We start from the raw sequence: 16,131 nt of genomic DNA on the forward strand, positions 1-16,131 counted from the left end.
ACAAAAGTCACCTTACACTTCGCACTGAAACAAACCATAGGAGGAATCTTTCACAATACCAAAAAACCCCACAATGTGAAATTTACCACACTTATGTTGCCCAGTAACCTCTCTGATATATTTTTAGTCTGATCAAACTGCAACATAGGAAGGTTATAAAACAACCAGAGTTACAACCAGGTTACCTTTTACTGATGGCTTCTGGTCAGAAAAGTCATAAGAAAAGGGAAGAACACATTAAGTCCTATTCTTTGGGGGGGGGGAAGGTAGCATGCAAGTCGCATAATGCATTTTCCTCTTCCTGCATTCACTTACAATTGCTTCCTAGAATCCTGTAGCTACTTTCTTTATGAGGAATGCACGTACTTAACATCCTTGCATTTCTAATATGCTGTTAGCCATATGAGCAAAAGAACAGAACAGAACACTAGACAGCGGTGTGCTCATAAGCACTGCACCACGGTCTGGTCCATCTCAAGAAAGAATACTGAGAAAAAGTCAAGATATATATTCTGTTCTGCTAAGTATAACAAGGCTAAAACATTCTAAAATCAGACTTAAAATTAATTTCCATAGTATATGGTTTATCTAAGTTGATTATACAGTTTGAGATACTGCTATTTTATACTTTTAAAGTGTCTTTCAACCGTATTTTCAATTATGGTTTATCTTGTGCAGTGTGTGGTGGTAAAATAAGGCAGTACCAGTAACAACTTCTATGGGAAGGAGAAAGTAGGTTAAACAAGAAACCAAGAAACATGAAACAGGTAGAGCTGGCCCACATCCGAATTATGCAGGAAAACAGATCTCACAGGATGTAAGGTAAACCTTAGCGCTAACAAGTTTAAGTACATTCTGTTGGCTACACATATTCAACTCTCATCATGAGATAAGAGTTAGTATTTCTTCTGATGCCATCTAAAAATAGAAATACAGGGAAAAACATGGAAAGAAAAGTGTATCTTAATTTGCTATACTTTGAGGTGGAGAACCTGTTCAATGGAGGTTGGGCAACCATTACTACCCTATGACATTGAGCAGATCTCCATGGGTAGGTTATTGCCAATTCATAAGGTATCAGCAGTTAGATCTGCTGGTGATTTTTTCCGCAAATTGATTTCCAGTAAAAAGTACCATTTGTTCCTGTTGTGACAACTACCATTGCTCTTTTGCCCTAAATAACTCTGGATACGTTGTATTTATACACAGCAACTGCAACCCTTCTCAGCTTTGTTAAGTATTCTTTACTCATTTAGTCTCCTATCATGAGGACACATGACCCTGCTTCTGGTAATCTCAGTCCATACTCTCTACACCTCATTCCACTTTAATTTATCTTATTAGGAAGATGAATATAGATGTGAGGTTCTACTTACTTTGGGTTTTAGAAACTACATGTTAGTTAGAAACTGACAGTTACACTTCAATTTAAATATATCAAGACGTCTCAGTTACTAGATATGAGCAGTGTTAGGTACAGAGCAGGGGTTGAGAGATAACTGGGGCTCACCATAACACACAGAGATATCCCCAAAACAACAAGCTTAGGAGAGAATCAGAATGATTACCATGGGAAATTATAACAGAAAGGAAGTAGTAAAATATAAATTTGGGTCTGATTTAAGAACACACACAATTCTTCACAATTTTGAACTCAGTCAAAAAGTAAATTAAGAAATTTGCTCATCACTTTTCTCTACTAACCCTAGAACAAACAGTTCTGAAGTAGCTTCTGAAATATCTTCCATTATTCAATAGAAGTTTGTCATTTCTTTGCAACAGAATACACCACGGTAATAACTTTGCAATGATCCTGATACACCTTATAGTGCAAAGAACAGCCCCTGAAATGGTTAGCAATGCTCAAAAATCAACTTTCTACTCTAAGTCGTCCTATCAGAGCAACAAGAAACTGCCTCACCTTTACTTAAGTTGTCTATACCTCCGTAACTACAGCTGACTTTAGCCTCACTGCATTTTGTGTATCAGTAGGAAACACCATGCAATATATGCAGTAGTTGTTCATACTCATCAACTGAGAGCAGCTAACTTGATAGCTCCCCTCACTGGAAGCAGGGCATGGAGCTCTTCTGCTGAAGATTACTCCCTGCTCTTTCTGCAAATAACCAACCTCCACCAGTAGGCTTTCTGACAGCATAGGTTTTCCTCTCCAAGGTTTCATTGAAGAACATGGTGGAATTTACTAAAAACTAAAGTTTCTCCCATGGAAGTTTCTTCCTCATCTACCAAAAGTGCCACCACTCTGCTCTCCCTGTAACAAAGCTCCACCTCTAGCAGTTTCGCTAAGTGTCTATCCTAGAAAGCCAATACCCTTCCTATTTACTACCTGTTCAGGTATGACAGAACTCCCAGTTTACATGTCATGAGGACACATCTTTAAGACCACTAAGAAGCAGCAACCTAAACAGTATTACAAACATAAGAGAATAGATGAACAGAAGTTTATAGGAAGCCCCTAATATTCCTAACATCAGTGCAAGCACACAAACATATGCTACAGATATTTTGCAACTCTGTACAGTAACTACGACAGGAAAAGAAAATCTCACTTCTGCAACAACTGGTGCCCCACCCTCCCGCCACAAATTTCCTAGTAACAAAGCTGCTTCTGCACAAGTAACACACACGACATTCAGTACACAGCTAGCAGAAGGTCAGACATTTGCTAACACAAGTAGGAGATTGCTTTATCTTAAAGCATTCAGTCACTTCTACCATTCCACTATAGTTTTTTCTAAAGAAGATTAGATTCTAAATATCAAGGTCAACAAAACCCAAAAGCTACTGGCTAAGATCAGCCCACACAGCTTCCACTGCACAGTAAGAAGAAATTTGGAAAAGTTGACTTGTATCATGGAAGAGTTGAAACTCTCAGAGCTATAGCCACTGCTGGGAAAGAACGTGCATAAGAACCAATCTACTGCTTGTTATAAATTAAACATTCAGTCAGTAACTGTTTGCTGACCAGTCAGACATTAGGGGACATGTTGAATCTTTAGACAGAACTACAGCCAGAAACCTCTTAACCAAAGTAAGGTCATACCCTCTTCTTATAACCATCCCCAAACAGGCCTTTAGAAAGTAACAAACAAGCATTTCACAAACTGTGAAACCCACAACAAAAGGGAAAAAATCATATACGTGACACACTTAGAAAAACACTAACAACAGCATCTAGCAACATCTACACAGAATTAAATCTGAAGGTACAAGGGCAATGACAAAGTGATAGCACTCCCATGTATTTGTGGCTAGTCTATATTCTCTTACGCACACTGACACACACTTTCAGAGATGATCAGTTCTACTGCTAAAACACTGGGAATATTCAGATGAAAATCTTTATTTCCTTCTGTATCCAAAGGATATACCATAAGGCCAGGTATTTTTTCTAAGTCTCTCATTTCTACTACAAGTTGCATAAGGAAATAATTTCACAGGAAAGTTGTGACTCATTTCTATTTCGCTACCAAAACGCTGATAACAAAAACTGAACACACAAGACTGGATTACAAAAGTGTCCCATCAAAATGATGGAAGCCTTTGCAGTGTCTGACCCCCACGGAAGCAACTAAGTGTTCTAATTTGTGTCCTACACATTATTATACCACCACCCGAAATATATATGCGTGCACAAAAATATTGCAACTTTGACAAGAATGTAATACTGTAAGTTGCACAGAGCATTTGTCTGCTATCATATCCAACAACAAAAGCTGAAATCTCCTATTGCTGCTCTTCTCTCCTAAACACAACCACCTTAGCTTACCAGTTTCCAGATACCTGATTTTGTTTTTCAAATATTTTCTTTGCCCATAAAAAAAAAATATTAAAGATTAGTTGGCCACTTACTGAGTTTTTCTGTATATCTTGCTCAACTTTAGAAGAAAACACGGAGAGGTCACCATTAAGTATAACCTCAGCCAATGAGTTCACCAAAGGGGAGTAATGTATAATTAGAAAAACCTATTAAAAGAAGGGTGGAAAGAAATATCAGACATGTATTACAGAACACATACAGTTTCACAATTTCAGTCACTGAACATACCTCTTTGACATTGTTAAACTGGTATCTTAAGTTTACATATACAGTAAAGTACAATTGGTAACACTGATAGTTCATGAAATCTACTTCAAAACACAGGAGACCATAATCCCCTCTACAAGTATTTGACCTTTATCTACATTTTAAGCTACCTAGTTTTAATAATTCTTCATACTCTTCCCTCCTCCTGAGAAATGTAAATTTTCTCTCCTCATCAGCTTTGAGATGAAAGTTGTGTGATATTCTAGCAAGGAACCCAAATTAAAACTGCTCCAGAAAATCAGTTTTTTTTGAGAAACGACACAAACTGATCATGGTACACAGCATCCACTGACCTTCTTGTATGCCAGTGACTGGCAGGACTCCAGTAAGTTCTGTGTTGTGCACACAATTACTTTGCAGTGATTCATGAGTAAATGTCATGCAATAGGCTGAACTGGATCAGAAGCAGCTTTTCTGGCTATGAAATCGCAATGAATTATGGTCTAGCTACAAAGCAACTAAATAACACAGGAATAAGGGCCATACTGCCTATAACATTAAAGCACTTATCCAGAAGTGCTTTTGTGCTTTAACAGAGTGCTCTGTTTACACTAACCACTCTATTTTGAGGCAAGGCTTACAAGGTTGGGCCAGCAAACAATTGGCATCGAGACAGAACCGGCTCAGGTCCAGCCGCAATAGCCTTATGTCAGCTTATATCCATTCTCTTCACAGAAATATCAAAGCTGGATCCCTAAACAGTGGTTCTAGCTGAAAAATCTCCAAATAATTTCTAAATCAGTAAACCTAATCATTGTTTTGACAATATTTAGCTAAACATGATCTCCACAGGTTTTCTGATTAAAGTCAGAACCATTCAAGACCTTCAAAAGTGAAGTGATTATTAGCATGTGGTGGTGACCTATGTAGAACTTTGGAAAGTCGCAACACACTTCAAAAATACTTTGAACAACCTCAGAAATCACTCAGGCTTCTTCTAATTCAGAAAGCATAGCTTGACTATACACAGGCGTGTTTTGGCATAAGTACGCTACACATTCACTTTGTGAACAGTGGATGGTAATCCATAGCAGTGAATTTTCACCTGCTAGTACGAGTCTCTCAAGCACTTGTCTCTAATACATGAGTAATGCCTAAAGCATATGTCTGGTGTCAATAACAGAAACAGTTAAGAAGGTTTTTCAGATACTCAGTGTACACTTTTTCAGATCCCACTCCATCAAAGACAGACTCTAGGTTAGAAAGAGGTGGAAAAAGATGCATTTCTGCCAGTTACAGAAAAAGTAGCTTGATTTTCTACATCACATCCTATTCTGACACACAAAATTTGTTCCCAATTCCTTATGTTTAGGAAAAAAGTTCCATTTTCTTTATTAAAAACAATAAAGAACATAGATGCAAAACCTTGAAGTAATACCTAGCCAATACTTCCACTGGAATCAAAGAGGTTAAAAGAGGTCAACATATAAAACTCTATGATGCAGATCCCTTTAGTTACAAGAAGCTGTTGCTCCCAAGGTTTTTCCTCCGGTAAGTAACTCCCACAACATCACAATTTTTTAGGTTTAAATTAAGAAGCATCAAATTATATTAACCTGAAAAATCACATTTTTCAGAAAAGTTCTTAAAAAAAGAAGATGCAATTATGGGCCAGACCATAATAAAATGACTAACGTAAAAATCATAAGTTCAAAGAAAAAAAAAAAATATAAATTCTATGAATACAAGTCAAAACTAATTTCTAAGAATGTAATTTAAGAAAACTAGTCTTGTAGCAATGCACTGAAGACTACAGGGAGAAAAGATTATTTTTCTCTACAATAAAATAAAAAATCCACTGTAAAACTCTCTTCATTTGAAAATAAATTCCATAAAGAAAAGGAGGTGGGACTGGTAAGAATAAGAAATAACAAGTACTTAATTACAGATTTAATTCATCAGGCATAATGAAATTCAAATTGTAAGAAAGTTTGAGTTTTTGGTGGTGGTATTTTTGGGGGGTTTGTTTGTTTTGTTTTTTTTTTAAATAAAAAAACCCATGAGATCATTGCTCCCTCTATTTTTCAAAGAGGAAAATTCAAACCTGGAATCTTCCATAGCTTAGGCAGATTTAAAGTGCAATACAGCATCTATCTAAATTTCACCTGCAATGTTACTAAATTCTGTCCTAGCATGTTGCATGGCTCTACTATGCACTATTTGTCAGGCGGTGTACATAAACTATAATCACTGAATGCTCTAAAGGCTACCCTGTGCTATGGGATCCTCAGAAGAATGACATTAACTCAAGTAAGAAGCTATTTTGTCTGTCCATAAAAAGACAAATGATCTTGCTTTTTTGCCCTTTTTTTTTTTTTTTTAAAGTGGAAACTGATAGGTTCAAAATTTCATTTGCCAAATTGCCTTTAATGGCTTTGCCAAAATAGATGAAAATACAGCAATTCATAAACCATAACACTACTGCAAAACATGTCCTGAAATAGGACAAAATACTTAATACTTACTTGAGAAAGAAGGTAGAGAGAAACTTGGAGACTTATTTTTGGACGCTCTCCACCCTATGGAAAAAAACATTATGAAAAAAGCCAATTTATTTATACAAAGTTAAAGCATTTACACTGTTTAATATTTTATTTAAAACAAAACTTCTAATATATTATTGTTCCTCATTCTGCTACAAAATATTCAGAAAGCATCATGCTCTTTAACATTCACTTCTTGTAAACTATTTCAAATGAAGACTCTCCAAGAGTCGCTTACTCTACATGTTTAAAAAATGGCTGTTGATTACTGTCTTTCAGCATCACTTCGGTAACTTAACAGATGAGTATTGAGAAGTATCTTGGTTTTCACTATGCTACTATTCCTTCAAAAAGTACTTCTCAGTTAACATTCATTGAAGTCTGCTCTAAAAATTAGCTATTCAGAAACAATGAAATATTACCCACATAATAAAAACACGTTCTTGACAGATGCTTCTCTAAATCAAGTAAATCACATTGGACAAAAATATTTGAAATATAAAACTTGAGCACAACAGTACTAAATTTATATACCAGTAGTAATGAAAATGTTTCTAAAAATAAATCAGTGATACTTTAAAAATCATCATCAAATAAATTCATCAGTTATCTCAAGAGGTAAGAACAGCCCAATTTTATGATCGCAAGTATCTCTGACCTCATGATAATAGATACATCTGCCTGAAAACAGGAGGACAAGCAGATTTTTGTACATGCATGAATAGAAATAGTTAGAACAGCTGAAATGAAAGTAAAAGCTTCACCCTATTTCAATGGCAAGACAAGCAGCTGATTGTTATTCAATCTTCAATGAATTTAGCATACTGCATGTGCACTAACTTGCAGTAAACCTGACCTCTAGTTAATGAAAGTATGCTGAAATTCACAAAGCATTGTGTATCTTAAGAACAAACACCACTACAGAAAATTAAGAAGGGGGAAGGGGAACCCAGGAATAAAAACAACATTGAATTTGTTTTTTTTAAAAGACAAGTGAATACAGGAACCTGTACAACTTTTAAAAGAACAGTTTCTATTTCATTAAAAATTAGCTTTCCACTAAATTTAAAGGCTATGCTTTAAAAATAAATTCAACTTTATCACATTCAAACACAGCTTATCTGCAAATAGAACCAAGTATCAAAACCAACAGTTTATATTTTCTACCTGGAGTGAATTTTTACACCATGGAAAATTTACGCATATACTACGAAAAGGTATTATAATCTGCTTTTGCCAGGATACCAGTTACCATACCAGAACAGCAAATCACACATCTCCCAGTGTCAGAGAAATTGAAACCCTGTTCCAAATTTGCAGCTCTTCTCATCTCCACTATTATTAGCATTTAACAACCATGTAATCCAAAACAGTACTTATGTGGTGAATAAAGTTTCATCTGTTCTGCCCTTAAATTCAGTCTCAGGGTATTCTCCCTGCAGTCACCTTATTTAAGCTGTTTCACGTAAAACACACAAACATAGATATTGACAGTATTAACCCTACTACAGAATACACCAGCTGAACAAATCATTATGCATACTGAAAGCAAGTAATACCTCTAAGACTTAATTGTTTGCAGGTATTAGCTTACCTTATCTTGATTTACTAACGAATACACATAGAGGGGAAGAAAGAGCCTATTAAGTAGGTGGTCTGTCAGCACATCATTTAAAAATTCACAATTAATTATAAGGATATCATTAAGGTAATGTAAATGGTCAAGATGTTCTGCTACCAGGTCACTCAGTTTGCCCCTATTTCTGTGCCTGAAAAAGACAGCAGAAAGAAAGTCTCAGATACAATCAATTGTCAAAGTCTTAAAAACTTAAGGAAAGAATTAATGTGCATCTTTTCCACAGACCACCTTGTGCAGACTGCCTAAAGAAGGTGTTTTCAGTAAAGTCAACTAATGCAGCTAGCAAACAGTATTCAGGCTTGTACGTGCTTTAGGATGCACATATCAAGTTTTTCCCCAAGTTTTCAAAAGCAGTGTTTTTACAAAATTTCGCTTTCCGTTGCCACAGTCTTTTCACAAGCCAACCATAAAAAGTGGTAAGATTTGTTTCCGAAAGTAAAAGAAGAAATCTATGTTGTATTTAATGTCTACCTCTTCACTTTAAGAAAGCAAGAAACAGCCACCCATTCTAAGGTGGGGGTGGGAAGGCAAACCAAGAATAACCTGAATCAACAAAATATTTCTGTAGTTGATAGTGGAATATTACACAGGAATTTCAGGTCTGACAGTTCTCATATTAAATAAAGTTCACCTTTCCAGTTTACATTTTTTTCCTAGCATCTTTTCAGAAAGCTGTTCTACTGAGATGATACACAGAAAAGGAGCATTAAAAAGACAAATTTAATAAGATTGAGAAGCACAAAGTACCTTTTGTGTCTTGAAGGTATCTACTAAATTTAGCAGAATTAAAACAAAGATGAAGAAAAAGCATGTTGCCAAACACTAATTTACTTGTACAGATATTAGCACAGATAGGGCATACAGCACTAACCACTATTAATTCAAAGAATCACTAAAAAACTTTGCAAGAATGAAGAGCTTGAACTGTCTACAAGGGAACATATTCAGAAACTAACTTAAATGGACTACTACAGACAAAATAAAGATAGTATCAACATCTGGGTAAAGCATTTCCATTCAATACCCAGCATTTGTAAAAGCTTACTCTTCATCAGTCTGCACACAGTTATCCAGTTCTATCACGTGGCTTCCGATAAACCAAACGAGGTTGGAGAAATAAGGGACAGCAGTTTTATCTCTAATGTAATGCAGCATAGGTTGGTTGTCCACTGAAGAGAAATTGTTAAAAAGAAAAAAATCAGTTACCAATTTTTTTAAATTATTTTTTTAAGAAATACAACAAAGTAGCTTCTGAATTTTGATTACATGCTAGCTTTTCATACGAGTATATACCTGACATGATCTTATGCATGAAATGGACATCTACAAAAGCATCATATCAATTCTTAATTGGCTTGAATGAGCCCAATATTGATATATTTACAAATCTAGTGGAATTCAGAAAGTTTTTTTTAGCACATTCTTTATTAAAAAGAAGAGGAAAAAAGCGTAAGAATAAAGCAGTAATGCTGAAAGTCAAGCTAGTTAGACTTACATGACACTGCATTAAGGAACACAGGAATCATCAGTGAAGGAAGGGCAAAAGAAACAGACAACAGTTAACAGGATTAGGAACTGGGATAGTGACATCCTCCAAAAGGGTTTAAAAAGCTAAAGCACAAAGCATCTAAACTAAAAGATACAGGGTAGGTGTTAGATCAGAATATATGCAAATGGATAGTCAGAAAATTATGAAACCTGAACATCTGAGATGTGATTTTTTCAACTCTAACCTTTATATCACCACAACATTCAATGAAAATTCTAGGCAAGTACATTTTTTTTACCATAAAAATATTTAGTTACATAAATATATAACAAATAGGATACGAAGCCTGCACTTTGCTCTTTTTGTGAGCTCATGTTTGGGTTTACAGCTCCTTGAAGTAGAAAACAAGTACCAAGTGCCCATTTCTCAACATATAAAAGACATTTTGTCCCTTGCAGTCAACACTATAAAGAACCTATCTGCTATGCAGGCTATCCAGTTATTTGCAAAGCCAACCGTTCATTGTTTTAAAAAAGATCTTACATTCTTCTATGATGAAGACTGTCATCAAATCACTACTTCTCTTAATTGACAGAAAGCTGTGTAAATTCAAAATGTAATTTAATTTAAAATGGATTAAAGAATAAGAAGCCCTGCATGAGCATATTCCATAATACATTGTCCTGGGTTTGACATACATACTACCTTGCACCACACTGATTTCAGAGGTAGAAGTTCTGAATACACACCAGTTTTTCCTACAGAGACTGCTGTGATATTTTCAGGCTATTACAGATTTTATAGACCCCAAGAAAAATTTAGGGGGAAGTGACTTTTGGACATTGTCTAGTCCAAACCCATTCTCAAAGTAGCGTTAACTTCAAAGTTCAACCAGGTTGCTAAGGGCCTTGTTGAGTTTTGAAGATCTCAAACAATACAGCTTCCTCAGTTTCTCTGGAAAACCTGTTGTAGTCCTTAACTATTCTCACAGTGAAGTTTTGTTTTTTTTCCTTATGTCCTACTGGAATGTCCAGCACAGGAATTTGCGACTGCAGCCTCCTGGCCTTCACTGGGCACCTCTGGGAATGGTCTAGCTCTTCTTTAGACTGGAGCGACTGCAGCACCTAGGAGCTCTATAATCATATTCAAATGCACTTCAAATCCAAAAGGAAGTGATGTAGCCAGCAAGGTTACTGCTTCATACATTATAAAGCTCAATTTCATAAGTAAAAAATACTTGATATTCTTAAACTACTTTGTTTTGGGGGTTGGGTTTTTTTGATTTATTTGTTTGTTTTTTTAAATACAGTCACATTCTGATCTCTGTTGGAAGGGAAGCTAAAGTTCCTTGTGTATGCTTGATATTCTTTTGTTTTTTTTAAACCAGTTTCATCTGTGAGGAAACAATACTATTTACAAGTAGATACTGTAGGTTTGGGGTTCTGTTTCATATAAACCAAAATGTGTATCTGAAGCATGTCAACATGCTAAGCTTTTCAATCTCATAAAAGAGACAGAAAACCCTTAAATGTAAATAACTGAAAATTAAACAACAATGAAAAAAGCATTTTGTACACATGCCTTTTTTTAATATATAAAAAGCATACCTTTGTAGACATTCAAAGTTATAGTCCTAACAGCAATCCTGACCATGCTTTCTGGGTGGTTAAAAAATTTAATAGCTTCAGTGTACAAAGCGAAGTCATTAGTGTGCTGTAACAAGAGGAAAGAAAGTATTTATGAATTAACCAAAACATGCACAGAATATTTGTTGGGAGTATGAAAAATGTTTTCCATGTATTACTGATATTTTTACCTTCTACTTAAGTAATCAAAATGATTTTACAATGCACAGTCAGCTGCATTTGTAGCTCCGCATTAAAATAAACTGCTTTAAGCGTCAGAGCTTTCCACGTTAACTCTGCACATATTCAGTGCTTTAATGCCCTCTTCTGGCAAGAGGTGGAATGGAGCAGGGAAAAATCCATTTCAACTTTGGCCTTTGATTACTCAGGCTTTTTAGACTTTGACTAAGCCTCTTAGAACCAAGTGGTGCAACAGAAAAGATCCTGTTTATAAAAGCACACAAAAACAAGGCATAAACAAGTCGAATTCTCAGGGGAGTAGACTTCAGAACTACTGAAACAGTCTGATATAACACTAACTTCCAGATTTTGGTTTTATTATAGTTGTATGAGGACAAAGACCTTCTTTATCATGCTTTTGCAGAGACCCCCACAAATGAATTCTAAATCACTGATACTACCATTATAAAAATAAATGCAGGACATGCTGAGACAAGAGACTTAAATAGAATGTGTGCCAAATTGCTATCGATTTCTAATTAAAGTCCTCTTATCGTTATACTCCAACTCTTTCTTCACTTACCTCATTATAAAAGAAATGTACCCTTTATCATGCTTTTGCAGAGACCCCCCCAAATGAATTCTAAATCACTGATACTACCATTATAAAAATAAATGCAGGACATGCTGAGACAAGAGACTTAAATAGAATGTGTGCCAAATTGCTATCGATTTCTAATTAAAGTCCTCTTATCGTTATACTCCAACTCTTTCTTCACTTACCTCATTATAAAAGAAATGTACAGTATGATTGTTGAGTTTCAGGGAAAGAGTTTTCAAAAATGATATGTAATATGCCATGATCTCCTCATCAGAAAAGTCAAATTTGTGGACAATAATAGAATTTACATAGTTATTAGAGAGCAGGTAGTCTGAAAAATAAGAGACATTACACCGGTTAGTTAACAGAAAGAAAAAAATCATTATGCTAACTAGCTGTATTTAAAGTACCGGCTAGCAACAAACTACCTGATGCTTGAAGATCCCAATTTTTGGCCAAACAACTCAAGTGATGGCTTCAAGCAGTAATATAAGGAAATTGTTCCCTACAAAGGTCTTTGCTCCCAAGAATAAGACAACTGAGAATGTACTTCACCTTCCTCAATTTATGTAGGCGTTGCAGCTAATAACACTTTAAATAACTCCCTTTTCCTCCCAAAGTCATAAACTCTGAAAGGCTTGTATGTGACTTTCTCTTCATGATAGTTGTGGAGTACTTTAAACTATTAATTCTCTGTCTTCTTTATATGTTTCTAAAAACCTTGAAGTAAATGCAAGTGGCTGAATGCCAGCCCCAATGTCAGAATAGTTCCAGTACAAATTATACAACAGAGTTCTACCACATAATCTGCGGCAGCAAGGCGAACATTTCAGACAACTAATTTGCTGACTTAAAGAACCTCTTGAAACATGCTAAATAAGTGTTTCAGTAGTACCAAATGACTACTTTTGTACTACTGAAAATTTACATTAAAAGGTATTTTGGAGTCAAATTGCACTGCATTTTCAGTAGCATTCAATTAAAAAGATTGTTAGGAATTCATATAGTTCTTCTGTGAAGGGGCACTAGGACTAAATTTCATTAAATGAAAGGGAATTCAATCAAGTCTTGATCACTTAATCCTACACAGTTTAAAAGTGTGCCCTTACACAGTGATGTTTCATGACTGATGTTCTCAAAAAGGATGTTCAGAGTCTGCAGAAGCTGTACACACACGTAACGACCAGACTTCTGACGCAAGATGTTCAAGAAGAAAACAAACATATTCTTCTCCAAGAAAAAGCTGAAATAAAATAGAGGTGTCATTAAGTTACTTGTTGTATTTAACAGGAACATAATTTTACTAGGATCAGGGACGATTCTAGGCAAGTGTGACAAACAGTATGTTTTACATTTATGAAGAATTATTTTTGCAAAGTTTTACCTGTATAACAGAAGAATATTTTCCAAAAACCTTAAATATTAACAAGGGCATTTAAACATTCAAATTATGCAGAAAAGGGATGTCAAGAAATCAGGGCCTTTTTTATTTTATTTTTTACATATTCAATTTATCAGGCAGCTTCCCTACCTTGCAATCATATTCTTCGAAGGGGAGAGCCTCTAAATGAAGGTTACGTTTTGTTTACTTGCCCCCTTTAAGCCAACACACTTTTTATCTTCAACACTGTAGACCTTATTTGTGATCCACTTTAATTATTTTTTTTTCCACACCAGAAGCAAGAATTTCATGGTTTATTGTACAATTCAAACAGAAGCGAATGCTTGCAGTGTTTTTAAACCAGAAATGCATGCAATTTAAAGAGAACAGTGTGGACTCTTCCCTACCAGAACATCATAAACATATCTGATTTTTTTTTTTTTTACATTAACTGCTGAAAAAACTCCTCATTCCTAAAATCCTCCCAAGCAGAAAAAACAGTGAGGAATGTGATGGAGTTACAGTATAGATATGAGTAATCAGAATAAGTTAATTTTCTTATTAACTTAATTATTTCTATTTCTATTTAATTATTAATAATTTCTTATTAACTTAATTAAGTTAATTTCTTATTATTATTGGGTCCACATCATAACCCAATCATGTTGAAATCATACTGTAAAAGTAAAACCAACGACTCCCTAAATAAGTAAAGCTAAGGTGTTTGGTGTTTTTAATTACTTATCTCAATCACAAATTGCCTTTATAAAGGAGCAAGTGTCTTGAAGCAAACAGCCAAACAATGGGCATTAATACAGTCAGATTTGCAATTGTGAATATTTGTTTTCAAGTTCATTTTTCTATCAGGCTATTTTATGAGGGTTAAAATAACATCTGAACAAAAACTCTAAATAGCATAGCTAGAATAAGATATCTATTTGTAGTATCTTATATAAATTGAAGTGAACAAATTAAAGTCATATGATTATTAATAGATGTGCTGAGTAAATCTGGGCCCCAGAATAGGTTAGATTTTGTATTTATATCAAAGATTTGAGAGTCAAACAAAAGCAGTACATGAAAGGGGCTCTGGACTTGGAACCCTTTTTTGTTAACAGAAGCAAATTCTGTTCCTTTGTATGACAAGAATATGATCCTGCTTACCCATCTACTACAGGACATAGCTTTCTACCCACATTCATGAAATACAGTCTTGGAAGAGTTAACCTTTTGAACTAGATGTCTATGCAACTCTAATTATTCTTCAAAACCAGAGTCAAAATTGCTTAGAAGTACTTACTCAAATACTGAGCTGTCATTCTGATCCCCCCATATAAGGATCTCTGTTATAGAACGAATAGTCTCCACCAGCAGGTTGCGGTTGTGATCTGTTACTGTGGTATTTTTAGTCAAAACATGATACATGTACCTAAAAGAAAAAATAATTACAAATAATATGCTATCCTGCCACTTTCACATGCACCATATTTGTCTGTAGTCACTGTAACTTAATGTAGACACACACATACACACACACTATGTCTAATCATTGTACGATTTTAAAATCCTAAAATTTCCTTTTATTATTGATGCAGAGAGAAAAGTAATTGTTAAACAGAGTATGTGACAAATGAAACAAACCCGTAACTAGCCAGGTGAGTTCTGAATGCTTACGCTTATGTTAACGTAGGACTAGAAATTATGTAACACTTGTCCCATGGTGCTTCTTATGGCAACCTGCTGAATTTCTTTGGAAGTATGTTAAAGGAGTGATGAGCAAGGAAAAGGAGAAATAGAAGAAGCAGGTAAGCATGCAGTAGCTGATCTGGGAAAGTAATTCTGGAAAGAGGCACATGCAGATCTAACTAGAAAAGTTAGATCCCTTCTCTTGTCTGCAGAGACACTTTACAGACTCACGTCAATTTGACGGTTAATATATCAGGACTGTCAAAGACTATTCATTCACCTTAGCAAAGCTTAATCATCAGGTCTGCGGCCCTTCAAGCATAGAAATACTGATCCGAAAGGTGGCAAATTCCAGCTTTACCATCTCAAATGGCAAGAGTTTAAGGCTGTCTAGTGCAGTTTAAAAAAAAAAAACAACAAAACATGTCTATATTGCACAGGTGACAGGAAGCTAAATGAAATTTGAAAGGCTTGTATTGTATGTCCCAGAACTTTACTCAGTCAAGGAAGCACATTTCTTCCCCCCCCCCCCCCCAAAAAAAAAAAAATTTACACAAAGAAAAGGAAACAGAATTCCCCCCCCCCCCCCCCAAATAAGATGTTACATCAAAGATTACTTCCCTTTGTCCTAAAAAAAAAAGGGGGGGGGGGGAAGAGGGGGGCAAATTCTAATAAAAGCACAAGAATCACCACTGCTTTTCTTTTTCTGTTTTTTTTGCTTTTATATAGTAATAGATAAAAAGGATGGATATAAGAAAGGTGCACAGTTATGAAAGTAATTAAATAAAAATATGATCAAAGAAATTTCATGTCATTTTAAAACTACAAGAGATTAGTTTACTAAACACAGACCATATATTGCTATACTGCAATCTACTGAAAACCAGGAGTAACACCTGAGCATTCAGGATTATCTGGGCAATATACTCACAAGTGTTT

General features: G+C 35.2%; 1 protein-coding gene across 1 annotated transcript in view; it reads right to left on the minus strand.

The window, feature by feature from the left end:
• Positions 1-14,931, minus strand: part of CLEC16A (C-type lectin domain family 16 member A) — a 79,056-nt gene extending 64,125 nt beyond the window's left edge. Inside the window, 9 exon segments of the mRNA XM_019472675.1 lie at positions 3,874-3,987; positions 6,574-6,627; positions 8,186-8,360; positions 9,276-9,399; positions 9,726-9,731; positions 11,327-11,432; positions 12,308-12,456; positions 13,235-13,368; positions 14,807-14,931. Of these exon segments, the coding sequence (XP_019328220.1) occupies positions 3,874-3,987; positions 6,574-6,627; positions 8,186-8,360; positions 9,276-9,399; positions 9,726-9,731; positions 11,327-11,432; positions 12,308-12,456; positions 13,235-13,368; positions 14,807-14,931 (987 nt within the window).
• Between the last annotated feature and the right edge of the window lie 1,200 nt (positions 14,932-16,131).

Source organism: Aptenodytes forsteri, unplaced genomic scaffold (assembly GCF_000699145.1).
Source record: "Aptenodytes forsteri isolate BGI_AS27 unplaced genomic scaffold, ASM69914v1 Scaffold84, whole genome shotgun sequence".
Lineage (NCBI taxonomy): Eukaryota > Metazoa > Chordata > Aves > Sphenisciformes > Spheniscidae > Aptenodytes > Aptenodytes forsteri.